Raw genomic sequence first — 18,293 nt, forward strand, 5'->3', positions numbered from 1 at the left:
TTTATCTCCAATATGTTCTACCCCAAATAAAAAGAACTGGAAAGTCTAGTTAGGCGACAATTGGTTCGTGCCTGCAATTTTAGCAACTCAGGAAGTTAAAAACTGGAAAATCAAGGGTTAAGGCCACGGCAGGCAGAAAAGTCATTGCGGTTCCATCTCCAATTAACCAGGAAAAAAGCTGACTCCAGTGGTAGAGTACCACTCATAAGCAAGCAAGCTGAATGAAAGCATGAGACGCAGAGTTCAAGCCTCAGTACTAGCAAAAAATGAGAGGAGAGACTCAGCGATATTCTAAATGGCATCTTTTGGAGACATATTGTGTCCTGCAGCAGCTAGAGGAGCAAGGAGAAAGGCAGAGAGACTATAGAGGATGTGAGATGGAAGGGGACAGGGAGGGCGGGGTGGTGGTCACTTGTCCCCGGTCAGAACACACAGTGGTGTGACACACACTTTCCCAACTTACTATCTAACATCCGTGACTCACTGCACACAACCATTTCTATGTTTTGGACTATTTTTGGTTTGACACATATGCAAAAAATGAATCACTTAAATAATAAATTCAAAGAAAAGAATAAACACCTGCTTTAATTTCCCTCAGCGAATAGGAACGACTAAATGCAAATGCTAAAATCATTGAGAAAACAGCATTGGGCTATTAATTATTCAAATGTTAGGACCTGGGCATGGTGGATCAAAGAATTCCAGTGTTTTCATGAAGAAGGACTAGTCACATTTGACATTTCAGTTACAGTTGTGAGAAGGAGGGGCAGGATGAGTTTCTGATGACTGAATCAACTGAAGATTTAAACTGTTAAAACCTCTCCTATGGAGAAAGATGGTTCTAGATTGCAGACATCCTGCTTTACACAGGGCTAGAAAAACAATAAAGTGTATGTATGTAAGTATACACCCCAAACTTGCAGGTATACAATCTAACATTATTTAACAGCTGACACACGTTGCCTGTGTGGGAACTCAACAGCACAGAGGTAAACATGGAGATACCTACCATGTTTATGGATAAACGCCAGTCCTTGTAATATTTGATACATAATGTTCCTGATGACTGACTCAGGAAATAATTTGTTTCTGGAAGAAATGGATAAATGAACAGTCATGACATCCTGTTAATCAGCCACTAGAGATTTTCCCCTGCCTCTGTTAGCCTCAGGATACTGGCTGAGGTATCATTTCCAGACTTACAGTGTAAAAGTGCATGCATTCAAAAGGTGGAAATAGAAATTTGTGTTGATGTGTTATCAAAACTCATCTATAAGAGTGATTGTACTGAACAAAAATATTCAGCAACTGATTTCTGTGTCTATGTATGTGTGCGTGTCTTCCAATTGAGATCTTCAGATCTTTGCCTCCTGAGGAACTGTATTACAGGTGTGAGCCACCAACCTAGACTTCCTTTCTCCATTCTTCTATTAACTTTTCCTAAGATGCTTGACCAGAAGGTTAAATGTCTACAGTTTTGCCTAAAACCAGCTTTATTACAGCTTGTCTGTTTATTTAGAGTAGTGGGGTTTGAATTTAAGACCCCGGCTTACTAAGCAGGCTCTCTACCTCTTGAGCTACATCCTAGATTCACCTTTTAAAGCATAAATGTTAGACGTGCTTATCTGAAATATTTATCTTGCCTTTTAAAGAATTATCCCAGAAAAGTGGTGGCTTCTCTTTCCAGAGTTAAATGTTGCCATTCAACAACAATAATAGGCTAATTCAAATCCACTTCTTGAAATGATTTCTCTGTCCTAAAGTGCAATATGTTCAAATGATCCAAGGAGATTTTGGACAAAATAACAGGACAAATATATTTCTCATAAAATACATACATACCTGTCTTTCATTAATTGATAGAGGTTCTCTTTCATATATTCAAATATAAAATAAAGATGGTCATTTTCTCTGATAACTTCTTTTAATTTAATCACATTGGCATGATTAAGTTTCTTCAGAGACTGCAAAATAGCAAAGCATTGAATTCTTTTTTTTTTTGTTAGTACTGGGGTTTGAATTCAGAGCCCTGCTAGGTAGGTGCTCTACCACTTGAGCCATGCCTTTAAGTTCTTGTTGCCCTAAGTTCTTTTTCAGATAGGGTCTTGCATTAAAAAAAATACTGTTGAGCTAGGAAGGTGGCTCAGTGGTAGAGCGCTTGCCTTGCATGCTTGAGGCTCTGGGTTCGATTCCTCAGCATCACATAAACAGAAAAAAAGCCGGAAGTGGCGCTGTGGCTCAAATGGTAGAGTGCTAGCCTTGAGCTAGCCTTGAGGGACAGCGCCAAGCCCAGAGTTCAGGTTCCACGACCGGACCCCCCCCCCAAAAAAAATATTGTTTTGCCTTTCAGGCTGGTCTGGACTGTAATCTTCCTATCTTTACCTCCTTGAGATGGGATCTTCCTAGCTCTTTCCCCAGGTTGGCCTTGAACTTCCATCCCTCTAATAGTCTTTTGCATAGCTGGAATTACAGAGATATCACATCTGGCTAAAGCATTAAATTCTTAAGACAAATGAACAGAAGTTGGCAAAAATCTCATTCAATGATAATGACTTTAAGTAATTTTCCGTTGCTTCTGGATTCATTCATGAGTTACATTTTAATAGCTACAAAAATTTAAACATTTTAGAATACCTAAAGCAAGTAGTACATGTATATTAAGTGCAAGTATTAACCAAGCTAACAATAGCTACCAATCAATTCAATCTGTCTTTCTGTGTGTGTGTGGAGGGAGGATGGGAAGGAATTAAGGCAATCTTATTTTTGACTTAGCCATTGAAATATCTCCAATACTTGTTAAAGCTGTACAGCATAAAATATAGGAAATGGTATGTAGAAATTTAAAAAGATGATTTCTATGTTGCTTTGTATGTCCCTCCCCCACGGTATAACCCCTGCTTTCACTGTATTTGATGTTGGTATAATTTGTGGAGGGGAAGGGCAAAAACAAATCATTTAACTAGGGATACAGGTGGACCCATTGCAACAATGAGATGTACAAGTCGTTATGTTGAAAAACGAACTTTATAACTTTGGTGGGGGGGGGATCAGGTGAGGGGAGGTGGGGGGAGTATGGGAAGGGATGGAAAGGGGAAACAAAGAGGAGGCAACAATGCTTGATAAGAAATGTACTCGTTATCTTGCCCATGTAATTTTAACTCCTCTGTATGGTATTCTCACAATAAAAAAGAAGGAAAGAAACTAAATTTAAAAAGTTATCTTTCTTTTGCTAGTCTGAATTTAAAATGCTCTTCTCTAAAAGATTTAGAAGTGAGAGAGAACTTTCAAATAGGAGGCCATATTTCTGTTGTCCACTAACATCAGAGCAGGAAGCTGTGAGTAGTTATTTTTGGAAGATGAAGGAAAATGTAAACACCATTATCTTTGAATGCTTCCCAATTATTCCCAGGGAATATATATATATATTTTTTTTGCTATTGTCTGGCACAAGATGGAGTTAGGTCTTGAGTTCTGTTCATTTCTCAGACTTTACCTTAACTTCTCTCAGGTTCATACATTCATCCCAAGAATAGAACTTTCTCTTCATCCTGAAATAAACAAGAAGATATTCAGTGCCCAGGATTGAGGATTACAAAATACAAATGACACAATGGCTTTCTTCCTTTATTACTGGGGTTCACTTTGGGGAAATGATGGTACCACTTCCTCTGTCTTAGAAACACATTATTACTTCCCTCCTTCTCAAGCTGCTGATAGAGGCCAGGCCTGTGTCATGTCTGACTTTCCAACCTCACACAGTCAACTGTTATGAAGCTTCCATTCTGGGTGAGTTCTTAACATTGTTTAATCAGTATAACTGAGTCCTTTCACATTTCTTCTCTTTCTGGAACTTAAATGGTAAATATGAAATACATATTTTAGAAGGGGCTGGAGGAAGAATCATAAATTTTAGTAGTAAATTTAGTCAACTTGACATAAGAATGTTTATATCATGACCTCAGCTATAAAGCAAAATGAATGAAACCAGCCAAAATTCAGAAGTGACCAAACATTAGAAATGACTGTAGCCACCTTCCTCTTCTCTCCTTCTTTTCTCTCCTTCCTCCACCCCTTCCTTCTTCTCCCTCTGTCCCTCTCTTCCTGTGGTCCTCCTCTTCATCTTCCTCCTTTTCTTCTTCCTCCTCCCTCTCTTCATCTTCCTCCTTCTCCTGTCTCCTCCTCCTCTTCCTTTCTCCTCTTCCTCTTCTCCTTCATCTCCTATTCTTCCTTCTCTTTTCCTCTCCTCTTCTTTTCCCTCTTCTTTTGTTCTTCCTTTTCATTCCTCTTCTTCCTCCTTCTCTCTCTCTCACTTGCTATTTTAGTTGTGGGACTGACTCCAAGGCCTTTCTCAAATTCTGTTCTTTACTTTCTTCTTCTGTCCCAGTGTTGAAAGTTGAGAGTAAAATAATGTCCCAATGTATACAATAGATAGGGGTTCTGTACTATAGATGAATGGATTTTCAGTCACCACACAAGATAGGAGTTGAGAAAAGACAGGGTTTGTGTCCTAAAACTGTTTTTTTTTTCAGGCATAGGAATTCAACGGCTGGATTGTGAAAAGTAAAAAAAAAATATGCCCTATTCTTTCATTTACTATTATAACTACTGGTGAGATGTTCTAGAAAATTCTGAGGAAGCTTATAATTACTGTATTAGATGCAGTAATTATTATAATCTGGTTCCTCCAAGGTCATGAATTGCAGGGGAGGAAGGTGGTCAGGAACTGGCATCTGCAGGACTACAAGTCTGGCATGCAATGGCTGCTCCCCGGCTGGGCGGCCTTGGAAGAGCCACTTGGGTCACCTCTCTGGGCCTCACAATTTTTGGTCATAGAGTACATTACTTCACCGAGACGCTTACTGTAGCATGCTTTCTGCAACACGCAGGAAACAGTAGATACTCTTCTTGTTATGTGCATCAGTGTTTCACTGATGGTCACGTAGGCACAATAAATTTATGAGGCAGTTTGATTAAATTGAGGGCTCATGGCTTACTCATTTCAGTGCTGAAATGAGACAGGGCAGTATTCCCCACTGCCTATTGCTAAAACTTTGAAAAATACAGCAGTTTTGAAATACAGAGAAAATATATAATTAAAGCTGGATGCTGGTGGCTTACTCCTTCTTGTAATCCTAGCTACTCAGGAGGCTGAGAGTTGAAGATCTTGGTTTAAAGCCAGCCCAGGCAGGAAAGTCTTCAAGACTCTTATCTTCAACTAACTACCAAAAAGTCAGAAGTGAAGCTATGGCTCAATGTAGTAAAATGCTGAACATGAGCAAAAAAGCTCAGGGATAGAGACTTATACCCTGAGTTCAAACCCTAGGAATGGCATACATAAAAGCATATTTTCATTTGACTTATCATCTCTCTGTCTCTCTTTATCTATCTACTCTATGTTTCTTGGTGTAATACTAGGGAGTGAATTCAAGGCTTTTGCTAGACAAAGCCTACTGCCAGACAAAGCCTACTGCAACTGTAATCATACTTTAGCCCCTGTAACATTTTGCTTTTTTTTTTTTTTTGGTCGGTCATGGGGCTTGAACTCTGGGCTTGGGCACTGTCCCTGCACTCTTCAGCTCAAGGCGAGTGCTCTACCACTTGAGCCACAGCACTATGTTTGGTTTTTGAGCGGTTTATTGGAGATAAGAGTCTCACTGCCTTTCCTGCCCGGGCTGGCTTTGAACCACGATCCTCAGACCTCAGCCTCCTGAGTAGCTAGGATTACAGGCGTGAGCCACGGGTGCCCGGCTACATTTTGTTTTTCAGCTAAGGTCTCATGCGCCTGCTCAGGCCAACTTTGGGCTGTGACCCTCCCACCTCCCAAATAGCTTGGATTACAGGCATGCACCACTATACTTAGTTCCTTAAACATGTGTTTTAGACCATTACCTTTTGCAATACTTGAAGCATTTAAATTTTACATTATCATACTTTGGTAGTCATGGTAACCAGGATCTGAAATGTAGCCAGGTAGACGATGGCTTCCATGTCCTTAGGATGCTTGAGAAAACCTCTGGAGAGGCCCAGGTGAGGAGAAAATGAGGCCTGCTGCCAACAACAGTACAGCTTTGCCACCCATGGGAGGAGTGAGTGGTGTGATTTGTAGTGTGTCCCTTAAACATGATGTGTTGAAGTCAGGGTGGCTATATTTGGGGTTGGGGTCTTTACAAAGTAAATAAATATATAAAGTGAAGTCATTAAGATGGTCCGTAATCCAACCTGTCTGTTGTCCTTACAAAAAGACACACAGAAATGGCTACAGAGGATGCTATAAAGAAATAGAGGGAAGATGGCCATGCAGGGCCAGGACAAGAGGCTTGGAATAGATCCCTTCTCTCCCAGCCTTCAGAAGGAGACACCCCTGCCAACACCTTGATTTTAGACCTTGAGTCTCTGGAATTGAAAGTAGATACATTTATTATTTAGGCCACCCAGTCTGTTTTGGTATGGCAGCCCGTTATGGCTGCTCCCCTACCTTGCAACGTTCAAGTTAAAGTCATAACCTGCAAAAGTATGACAGTGTTTGGAGATGGAGCCTTTAAGGGGTGATTAAAATTTAATGACACCTTCACAAAGGCCCAGAGCTGAAATCACTGGTGTCCTTATCAGAGGAGCTGATGAAACACACGTACCCACAGATATTCTGAAAGCAAAGAGAAGATGGCTTCTGACAAGCCACTAAGAGAGGCCTCAGGAGAAGCCAACCGGAAATTCAGGCTTCTAGCCTCTGGACGTACTCCTAAGAAAACGACAACAGTGGTCACAGACTGCCAGGCTCTACTCAAACCTTCACTTCTGAAACCCTGGATGACAACTGAGAGCCACAACATGAGCTCCCTAAGCCAAAACAACCCACTTAAGTCACCTCTACATTCCTGACCCACAAAAACTATGAATAAATATCTCTTCTTATTTTAACCCCTAAGCTTTGGGGTATTTTGTTGGATAGCAATAAATACAGGAGATTAAAAAGAAATAATAGTAAACTTTAGTTCATTGATATGTCTAGGAAAATACTATATGCAAGCCAGCATCAAATTTGACTTTTTTTTTTTTTTTTGTGGGAGGCCTATTGTCTTAAAACAAGTTCTACTTTGTATTCAACTTTAAACTTGAAAAATAAATTTTATTACTTTTAATTTCAGTACGAATGTTTTATGCATAAAAGACAGAGCACTTAAAATATTTTTTTGTTTTGTCATTTGTATCTGGACAAAATGGAAAATTAAAATAATATAAACAAAGATCATCAGGGGTAGCTTTTTGGTAATTCCCCCACACACACCTTTTTTTTTTTTTTCGGATTAGCATGCTACTTTGTCAAACTAGCATGAGGTCTAAACTAGACTTCTACTGTGTGCTGCAAAATACTTCTGAAGCAAGCACATAACTACAGGAAGACCTGAGTTTCTCATGTAAGCCACAGCCCCCGCCCCGCCCCTCCCCCCCCCACATATACACATACCTCTTGATAGCCACCAGCTCCCCAGATTCATTACTCTTGCCCATTAGCACGCTTCCATAGGTGCCATCACCCAGCTGTCTCATGGTAGTATATCGGTTCATTCTGGCCAAAGTGCTTGATTGAAATGACTCCCTTGTTGAATCTAAATGCAAACACTTCTTTGTTTTTGTGGGGTTTTGCCTTTGCTCCTGTTGCTACACTGGTGAAAGGTTTGTCATCATTAAATCCAGGGTCTCCCTCAAAGTTATGCAGGTTCATCAGCCACAGTAAAAGGAGTCCACCAAGTAAACATTGCTTCCATTCTTATGAACAACCTGCAAGAAAGACAAAATGTAAGGGGAGTTTTTGTCCCAACAACCTAGAATACAAGAAGCCATGGATAACGAAACACCAGGCATCAGCCAGTGACATGTGCCCTGTGACATGAAGTTCACACACAATGGACCCAGTGTCACCTGTGCAATTCATTATGTGTGTTGTTTTCTGAGATTTGGTATTGACTTAGTGATTGGTATGGTCTTCTTTTTATTGGCTATAATTTATATTATTCCAAATAAGATGTTAGGAAGTCTTTATTTAAGCCTTACCCATACGTTGATTTGGCTATTGCGTCATACTTAATTTAGCATATTAAACTTAAAAGTAGGGGCTTGGAATGTGGCCTAGTGATAGAGTGCTTGCCTAGCATGCATGAAGTCCTGGGTTCGATTCCTCAGTACCACATAAACAGAAAAAGCCAGAAGTGGAGCTGTGGCTCAAGTGGTAGAGTGCTAGCCTTGAGCAAATGAAACTCAGGAACAGTGTCCAGGCTCTGAGTTCAAACCCTAGAACTGGCAAAAAACAAACAAACTTAAAATTATATTCTTTGTAAAAATAAAAACTTTCCTGATATAGAAATCCCAATTAGGTAAGGTAAATATAAAGTAAACTTATGTGGAGAGAATAGCATTATAAAAGAACTTCATATTCTGTTTATTTTGCATTAAATACAGAAAAACCCAGGAATTAGTATCATACTTAATATACACAAAAAATGAGAAATGTAGAACTGTTTACATATATATATGTACACACAAACATACATATATGTATATACACGTTTATTTGGTAATACGTGTGATTACATTTTTTTCTTGCTGGTACGAAGGCCTGAACTCATGGCCTTGCATGTGCTCAGCTTCTTTGATGGGTTGGTACTCTACCACTTGAGCCATACCTCCAGCCCTACATATAATTAATTACTCTCTATGACATTCAAGAGGTGCAAGAATAAATTTTGGAATTGAGGTCTTAACAGTCTATATTCCAAATGTGAAGACTGATCTTGAACCTTGACACCTTTCAACCTGTTACAGTAGGGGCAAAGTTTTCAGTTTTCTGGATCTCAGTTTATGTAACTGACACCAGAGCAGTCTAGCTCTAACATCCCATGAGACTATAGATATGAATCTTTGTATAACACCCCATCTCCTTCTCCTTCCCTCCATCTCCTCCTCTCCTTCCTTCTGTAACATACATACCTACTCAAAGTTTTGCATTTAAAACATCAAACAGAATACAGATACACTCTGTTGTAACTGAAAGGAGGGGAAAAACAACTAAAATCAAAAGCTTAGGGAACTGCTATTTTCTTATAATTTCTATATTATCATCAATTACTTTTTGTCCCACTGACACACATATGTGAGTGGCATTAAAATGTCATGGTCCAGATTAATGAGTGGCCCATCCTTCCTGTACATTTTTTGGGGGGGTTCATTGGTCTTGAACTCTAGGCCTGGGCACTGCCCTGAGCCCTTCAGCTCAAGGCGAGTGCTCTATCACTTGAGCCACAGCACCACTTATGGTTTTCTGGTGATTAACTGGAGATAAGAGATTCACAGACTTTCCTGCCCAGGCTGGCTTTGAACCTCGATCCTCAGATCTCAGCCTCTGGAGCAGCTGGGATTACAGGCATGAGCCATGGGTGCCCAGCTAGCAAACATCTTTCAATCCTCGCAAGTCCTCCAACTGTGTAGCAATGGATGGACCACTCTGGCATTCTTCCTCAGAGGCCTGGCTTTTTTATACCCTTTATACAACCTGCCAAAGCAGAGTCCATCAGCAGAAATCCTTCTTTGTACAAAGAGATACCCCAGGAAACTCTTAGGAAAGCCCAATTAGATGGGAGTGTGTAATCTTCCAGATATTCCCAGTACAAATCACAGAAATAAAGCTAGTAGGTCCTGGAAAGTCATCACGATCAAAACTTCCTTTCCGCTAAATTGTTGCTTCTTTTCACTGATGGCAATATGCTATGCATAACAGCATAAATGTAGGACGGTAGATTTATTCTTGTACCTGATTATATTCTATCTTTCCTAAAGAATCATACAGACCTGCCTTGCCCCACGTGACTGGACTGTGCTTATGTGTCCCACCCCTACTTGGTCATGTGACTTGATCTGGGCCAATGAAATGAGAGCATGTGGAGCACACTCAGATCTGAGCAGAAGCTGGGATCTGGCTTTGGCTCTTTAGAGCCAGATATATGGCATGTTTTGGAGCTGGCTGGTCTTCATTCTGCTCCTGTGCCCCCACCACTGCAGCAAGAAGGTGATGAGTGGTGCAAAGTTTATTCACTTATTGTGAATGCCATGGTGGCTGATAAACAGTCAAGGATCACAGCTGTCTTTTCCTCCTTTTATGACATACAGAAAGAATACATATTTAACTATAGAAGGTCATATTACATATACTTAATATAAAGCTGCTATCTTAGTAGTTGCAGATTAACATAATTGATCTCTACCCCTGCCAATCACACATGCCAAGAACACAACCGTACTAGTATTATAAAAATAATGGTGTAACAATGAGATGCACAAGACACTAAGTTGAAAATGAATTTTACAACTTCAGGTTGGGGGGAGGGAGGAGTTGGGGAGGTGGGGAGGGAAAGGATAGTAGGGGGAAAACAAAAGAGGGGGGTAACAATGCTCAATAGGAAATGTACTCATTACCTTACTCATGTAACTGTAACCCCTCTGTACCCTATTTTACAATAAAAAACAAAAAAGGCAAGTATCAATCATCTTCCTAACAATATAAGCAAAATATAATAGGTTTTCTGTTATCCCTAAATTTTCAACGACAGTATCATTTATTACATGCTATTTTCCCAGAGTACTCCTGTAACAATTCTGTAGTGTCAAAGGGTAGTTGGTAAGTCCAAGAATACTAAGAGGTTCACCCCAAAACACAGTGACTTAGTTCATAGTCCAAAACTAAGTCAGGGTCCTAACGCCCTGGACAGGCATAGTTATGCGCTTCTGTAATACTCAGGAGGCTGAGGCAGGAGAATTGTCTGTTCATGGCCAGTCTGAGCTATATGGTGAGACCTATCTCAACAAATACATAAATGAGGGGCTGGGAAGGTGGCTCAGTGGTAGAGCGCCAGCCTTGAGCTGAAGAGCTGAGGGACAGTGCCCAGGCCCAGAATTCAGGCCCCACAACTGGACCCACCAAAAACAAACAAAAAAAGCAAATACATAAATGAGCTTCTTTCTTTTCTTTTCCTTCTTTCTTTCTTTTCTTTTCTTTCTTTTTTTCTTTCTTTCCTTTCTCTTTCTCTCTTTCTTTCCCTCCCTCCTTTCCCCCTTTCTTTCTTTCTTTCTCCTTCTTTCTTTTTCTTTCTTAAGAAAAAAGACATCTTCCCAAGATGACAGTATCTGGAGATGGGGCCTTTGGAAAGTGATGGAGTCATAAGTACTCAAAAGGAAGGTCCAGAGAGCACTTGGCCACACCCGTCATGCCTCCAGATAGTTGTGGTTCTGGACTAGACTCCAAATCCATTGATGGCTTCTGAGAAGACATCACTGTTGTTTATAAGCACCCAATCTCTGCTCTTCTGTTATAGCAGACCACAGTGACTGAAACACCATGCTACGAGTCTTGTTTGACTTGGAATCAGCTTTCTCACTGGGCACAAAAACTTTTGGTACTGATCAAAACCAAGACTGACAGGAAAAGGATAACCTGTAGCATTTAAACAGTATTATGATCAGATACTCTAATGTAGATATAATCTTGTATAAATATTCATTAGTATCTATAATAACATTTATGTATTTCTGAACTTTCTATTTAATGGAGCTGAATCAGATCTACAAATGGAGATGAAAATTAGAGATTTGCTTATGTGATTGTTCTTGAGCTAACATAGCTACTGATGCCAGTAGAGTTTAGGCTACAGAGTTGGGCTTTTGCTTTTTTCCCCCAAAGTTTCTGTAATGGATAAGCCTTTTATTTATTTTTTAAATTTTCATCTGGAAATAGTTTCAAGCCTATAGAGAAAAAGGGAAATGCAAAGAACAGAACAAAGAATTTAGACTTATCTGGGTGTATACATCATTTTATCATTTGAGTACTCTTTCCACACACAGCCACTGTGTACATACTCACATTCAAGGGCAACGTGCACACACCATGACCCTTTCCCACAGGGAAGACAAAACCATTCCTCACCCAGTTTTATCAGATAAATTTAATCACAACTAGCACAGAATTCGGTCAGTGATCAGTTATTGCATTGACTGTCATGTGGCTAGTTTCCAAATGGATGACCAGCTATACATTCAAAGCAGCTCATGAAGCAACAGTAATCTTCTGTGCATGGCAACTGCAACTGAATTTTCAATGTGATTTGGATGACAGAAATGTACTTTTAAATACTGATCACTTGAGGGGCTGGGAAGGTGGCTCAGTGGTAGAGCGCTTGCCTTGCATGCATGAGGCCCTGGGTTTCGATTCCTCAGCACCACATAAGCAAAAAGAAAAAAAGCCAGAAGTGGTGCTGTGGCTCAAGTGGTAGAGCGCTAGCCTTGAGCTGAAGAGCTGAGGGACAGCGCCCAGGCCCAGAGTTCAGGCCCCACCACCGGACCCCCCAAAAAAAACAACAACTTTGTTTCAATAGCTTACTGCAAATAAATAAAACAAGACACATGTACCTTAGTGTCTGCCAGTCTTTATATAATGTTCAACAATTCCCTCCTGTTGTTTTATTTTAGTTCTGTATTTCAAGGAACTGATGTTCAATTCATACCTATTTGGCATTCTTCTTTTGCTTTTAGAAATTTCTTACTCTCTTACAAGACTTGATACTTAGTTGCAGACAGTAACAAAATGCATGGCACCACTAAAAAAAAGTTTAAAGAACATGTTGTAGTTGTCAAAATATCTCCGATTTCTACAGCCAGGCTTTCTGAAGGAGGTAGCACACACATGTGCATAATTGTGGTTTCCTGTCTTCAGGAATGCATGTGTTTGCAAAAATGCATGTGTTTGCAAGAATGCATGTGTTTGCAGGAAATTCCATCAGAATCACGTGGGCTAAGTAACAGGGAGTGCATACTGACTTAACATGTATCTTACTTCACCTAGATGATAACCTTCCCAAAGACACACGAACAATAATTCACTCCTTGAAAAAAAAAAGCTCATCAGTAGATTCTATTCCTATTTAAGGGGTTCTGCATTTTTCCTTAGTTTAAGCCTAAACTAAAGATCTTCACAACTATCAACCAAAGGCTTCCCATTTGTAAGGAAAGGAAAAAAGAACAGTTTTTCCAAAAGGTCTTTATGTTATGCACAGACACTGATTCTAAGTACTAGCTGTTAAGCCAGGCTGTAATGCTAGCTACTCAGGAGGCTGAGATCTGAGGATCGCAGTACAAAGCCAGCCCAGGCAGGAAAGCCCGTGAGACTCTTATCTCCAATTAAACACCACAAAACCAGAAGTAGTGCTGTGGCTCAAAGTGGTAGGGCACTAGCCTTGGACAAAATTGCTCAGGGACAGCACCCAGGCCCCAGGTTCCAGCCCCATGACCAACAAAATAAACCCTAAAATCAAAGTACTAGCTAGTAATATAAAGAAAGGAAGAAGGGCAGCATCTCTATATGTGGCTCCAAACTAAACTACATATTTGTTTTTCTCAATTTTTGTTTTCCTTTGTCTTATAAGCAAGGTTCCTCCCCCCTTCCCCCCCCCCCCCCAACAACTTCCATTCCTGAGCCTAGGTGCTGTCCATTAACTTTAGCTTTTTTGCTCAAGGCTGGTGCTTTACCACTTGAGCTATACCTCCACTTTCAGCTTTTTAGTGTTTGAATGGAGATTAGAATTTCATGGACTTTCCTGCCCAGGCTGGCTTCAAACTTTGATCCTTAGATCACAGCCTTCTAGCTAGAATTTCAAGCATGAGCAAACCCATGCTAGACACAAATCCAGTTTTGGAAGTTCTTTTTTTTTGTCGGTCGTGGGGCTTGAACTCTGGGCCTGAGCGCTGTCCCTGCGCTCTTCAGCTCAAGGTGAACACTCTACTGCTTGAGCCACAGCGCCACTTCCTGGAAGTTCTTTTGAGCTGTGCTATGACTTAACAACACAGGAATTTAAATCTATTTCTTACCATTTTACCAGCATATTAGATGCTTACCCATTCTTTCTCACCTCCCAATTAAGATGATATACACCTGTCTCTTGAGAAAATACATTCATTCTCTCTAGGTTCACTTATCCTTTTTGATTAGGTAATAATATAGAGACTATATTGTGCAAATAACTATCATGTTCTTCATGTGAGAGAAGGTTTAAAATGATCTGTCTATGACCAATCAGAGAATCAATGATGGAGTCGGTCTAGTACTTGCGATAGAGTTGAAGCTGTTTAGTTCTTCCATGTAATCCCCACATTACAAACAACCCAATTCTGATGACACTGTGCCAAGCTTTTCCAATCAGTGAAGCAGCTAGAAGAAGCATTGCTCCTACAGCTAAAACCAAACAGTGCTCCACACTTAACATTCCTATCCAAGCTCCTCTCTCAGAAACACCAACATCCTGCTGGCCAGCTGACACAGGCACAAGGTACTATGCCTGCCCTGAAAACCCAGGGCTGCATTTGTGTCATCTACATTCCTGGAAAGATATTTTTAAAAAAATCCTAGAAAGAGGCAAGCGAAAGTAAGCATGAGACAAGACAATTTGGGAGGTTAAAGGAAAAACTTGTTAACTGTTGCTTTACCACTTGAACCATACCTCCACTTATGCTTTTTGGCTGGTGAATTTGTGATAAGAGTCAGATTTGTCTGCTGGGGCTGCTTTAAATGGTGATGTTCACATCTCAGCCTCCTGAGTAGAGTTACAGGTGTGAGCCAAAGGTACAGCACGAATGACTTTTAAGGTAAGGCCTGAGGACAAACATTGACCTGGGAAGAAGAAGGTCACTGAGCAACACTGCAAAAGAACATAGTGCTTGAGAAGGGGATGAAAGACAGACTACCATTGGGGTCTGGGATGGGATGTAACCTGGGAGGTAGGTGCAGAGAGGTAAGGGGGTACTGCAAACAACAAAATATACCTTGCATTTGCCCAACAACCGAAAACAGTGGAATGCACTGCCTCTGTCTCTTCCACCACTGGGCTCCTCATATGCCACCATCACCATTACCTTGAGGTGGGAAAAGCAGACTACTGAATCACTGCTGTCTTTCTGCACTGGCCTGGAAGTCCAGCCATTTCTGAAGCAGCTATTCTGGAAACCTCATTTTCTTTCAACCTTGGATGGCTCTATGAGAGCATATACTTAAGAAAGAATCAACAAATATGCGACCATGTCCCAGCTTCTGTTTGATGGTGGAAATTAAAGATCTGATGTAGATTCTGAAAGGTCAGACTGAGAGCCAGCACTGAGAACCTGTCCAGTTTAAGCCATATCTAGCCTTTGGTAACACAAGATTACATGCTCTCACACCAAACTCTAGAAAGGCCTCTTTTGAACCATGTTAGTTAGAACAAAAACAAGCGGCTTTTTCAGGAGAGAAACTGATCATTTCAGCTATCCAGTCTAACCCAGGAAAATATGGCCTACAGCAAACGAGAAGGCATAAGCCATAGATAAGAAGGTTGTGCAAAAAAGTCAATATTCCTATGCACACAACTAGTTTTTTTTTTTTCTTGTTGGATTTTGTGCCAGTCCTAGGGCTTGAACTCAGGACATGGGCACTGTCCCTGAGATTTTTTGCTCAAGGCTAGCACTCTACCACTTGATTCACACCTCCCCTTCCAGTTACTAATGGTTAACTGGAGATAAGAGTCTCATGAATTTTCCTGCCCAAGATGTCTTTGAACCATAATCCTCAGCTCTCAGCCTCCTGTGTAGATAGGGTTAGAGGTGTGAATCACCGATGCCTAGCACAAACAACTGGTTTTATTAGTATCAAATGTCAAGGTTATAAAGCAATTACTGGAATAGTACTGTATGTAATGAAAGGAACATAGACTGTCTCCGATTCTCCAACATCAATAGTACTTCTCTACAAGTTATATCTACTCATAGCCATTGACCTTTGGGAAATTAATTCTGCAAAATAGGGATGCATTAACAGTTTATGTGCATGAGTACATATATGTGCAACAAAACCAAAGAAGACCCAAGTACATGCAGTATAAGTATGATCCTTCATTAATTCAGCAGGATCCACAATTAAATGAATTAAGAACTTAGAATTTTCTACTATCAATCTGCACTATTTTTTTTAATCTGCACAATTTTTTTTTTTTACTTTCCTAAGAGTCACTTGAATATATGCCAATTTCAAGGAAATATTTAGTCTCAGTTATAGAACTTCACCAAATAAATACTCATAATTTATTCTTACTCTCATTTTCTTATTTTTATCTAAGTGCACAATTGCGGTAGACTTGGGCCTTATTCTTAACAGCTTTGGCCAGGTAATAAGCAGCTTAGGTATCAAAGAGGATTACATGAAGGGCAAATGGAGGGTAAAACTGGCTGCCAATCACAGAGCAGATAAGCTTTGGTTGTGTCTTGGTAGAACACGTGATCGTGTTACTATCAGTGTGGAAAACAAAAAAAACTCTTAACAGACAAAAGGCTTTCACACTAAGGGATATGTTTCCAAAAATTAGAATAACAGGAAAACAAATAGTGTCTTTAAAAAAAAAATAAAAGCATCGATGCTCTGTGCTAACAACATTCACCGATTATTTAACACCCAAACGATCAAGTCCAACTCCAAGGAAAAGACCCCGTTTCCAGGCCAGGTTGGTTTGGGACGCCAAGGCTGAAGGCGAAACTTCTCTCCCTGTCGCCTGGTCATTTCACTGAACAAGGGTGGTGGTTTTGTTTTCTGGTTAGAATTAAGTCAATTTACTTCCAGTTCCCTCCGTTAGCGCGAGCCCGAGAAGCAGGTTCCTCTTACAGGGGTTCTGTACGCAGTTTGTCCGTCTGTCCTCACGGGCCGTCGGCCGCCCCCTCCACCCGCCCCCCTCCCACCCCAAGGTCCTTTCGCGGGTCACTCGCACTTTTCCCAGGGACCTGAAGCGCCTCCAGGGGCCGGCGTCTCGCGGGTTGGCGGGGACGGCCGTGGGGGGCCGCGGGCGGGGGTCCCCCCGGCGCCCCGCGCGCGGCTCCGGCCCGCGCCCCACCTGCCGCCGCACGGGCCGGCCCGGACGCCGCAGCCCGCCCTCCGGGGCCGCCCCCGGACCCCATTCCCGCTCCCCTCCAGCAGCATTCCCGATCCCGGGCCCGCCCCGCGCTCCGCCGGCTCCCCCGGGGCCAGGCCCGCGCCCCACGCCGGGGAGTCGTTTCCTCCCCGCATCCCAACGCGGCGGGACCGGCTCCGCACGGGACCCGGGACCGGGGTCTCCACGCCGCGGTCACCCTCACCCCCCGCACCGGTTCCCGCCAGGTCCGGGGCGCGGAAGCCACGGAGGGGTCCTGGTCCGCCCCTCCAGACCCTCCGCCCTTCCCGCCCTCCCCGACCGGCGTCGGGTCCTGGCTCTCGGCCGAGAGTGGCCCGGGTCGGACATGCCCGGCCGGCCTCGGAGCACAGGCTCCGGTTGGGTCGGACCGAGGAAGGCCAGCCCGCAGCCCGCCCGTTCAGGATTACCTGCCGGCGCCGACCGCTCACCTCGTTCGCCCCCTTGTGAAGCTCCGGCGTCCTGTGTGTTTCGTCTCCTAGGAAACCGCCGGGGTGCGCCCGCCGGCTCCAGCCCCGCCTCCAAGGAGGCGTGGTCTGCGCGAGCCAGCCACGCCCACCCCGCTAGACCCTCCCCCACAGGGGCGGGGCTTCAGGAAACATTCATTGATTTAGTGAGCTTTTTAAAATTTCTTTTCATAGTTTTTTTTAAAATTGTGAAAATACTGTACAGAGGGGTTACAATTACATGGGCAAGATAATGAGTACATTTCTTATCAAGCATTGTAGCCTCCTCCTTTGTTTACCCTTCCCATCCCTTCCCAGTCTCCCCCCCTGCCCCGCCCCCCCACCTAATCCTGCCCCCCCACACCAAAGTTTTAAAGTTCGTTTTTCAACATAACGACTTGTACTTCTCATTGTTGCAATGGATCCACCTGTATCCCTATTTAAACGATTTGTTTTTCCCCTTCCCCTCCACAAATTATACCGACATCAAATACAGTGAAAGCAGGGGTTATACTGTGGGGGAGGGACATACAAACCAACAAAGAAATAATCTTATAAATGCGTTGAAACAAATCCATGAAAGAAAAAAAAACATTTGAATACATATCTTAGGGTTCATTTCCCTAACAACACTTATCTGACCTTTTCTGCTTCACTCAAACATATACTAGATATTGCAAATAAGGGAAACCATGGGACCTATGTTTCTTTGGGCCTGGCTTACTTCACTTAATATAATTTTTCCAGGTCTTTCCATTTCCTAACAAATGGGGCAATGTCATTCTTTCTGATGGAGGCATAGAATTCCATTGTGTATATATACCACAGTTTCTTGATCCAT

General features: G+C 42.0%; 1 protein-coding gene across 1 annotated transcript in view; it reads right to left on the minus strand.

Moving 5' to 3' along the window:
• Mak (male germ cell associated kinase) overlaps positions 1 to 17,317 on the minus strand; it is a 46,295-nt gene extending 28,978 nt beyond the window's left edge. Inside the window, exons 1-5 of the mRNA XM_042678546.1 lie at positions 17,290 to 17,317; positions 7,469 to 7,782; positions 3,497 to 3,551; positions 1,846 to 1,967; positions 1,013 to 1,092 (exon numbers count right to left, since the gene is read on the minus strand). Coding sequence (XP_042534480.1) covers positions 1,013 to 1,092; positions 1,846 to 1,967; positions 3,497 to 3,551; positions 7,469 to 7,569 — 358 coding nt within the window. The 5' untranslated portion in view covers positions 7,570 to 7,782; positions 17,290 to 17,317. The remainder of the gene's footprint in view (positions 1 to 1,012; positions 1,093 to 1,845; positions 1,968 to 3,496; positions 3,552 to 7,468; positions 7,783 to 17,289) is intronic.
• Positions 17,318 to 18,293: the final 976 nt, after the last annotated feature.

This window comes from Dipodomys spectabilis, unplaced genomic scaffold (genome assembly GCF_019054845.1).
Source record: "Dipodomys spectabilis isolate Male_0828 unplaced genomic scaffold, ASM1905484v1 ptg000045l, whole genome shotgun sequence".
Taxonomy (NCBI): Eukaryota; Metazoa; Chordata; class Mammalia; order Rodentia; family Heteromyidae; genus Dipodomys; species Dipodomys spectabilis.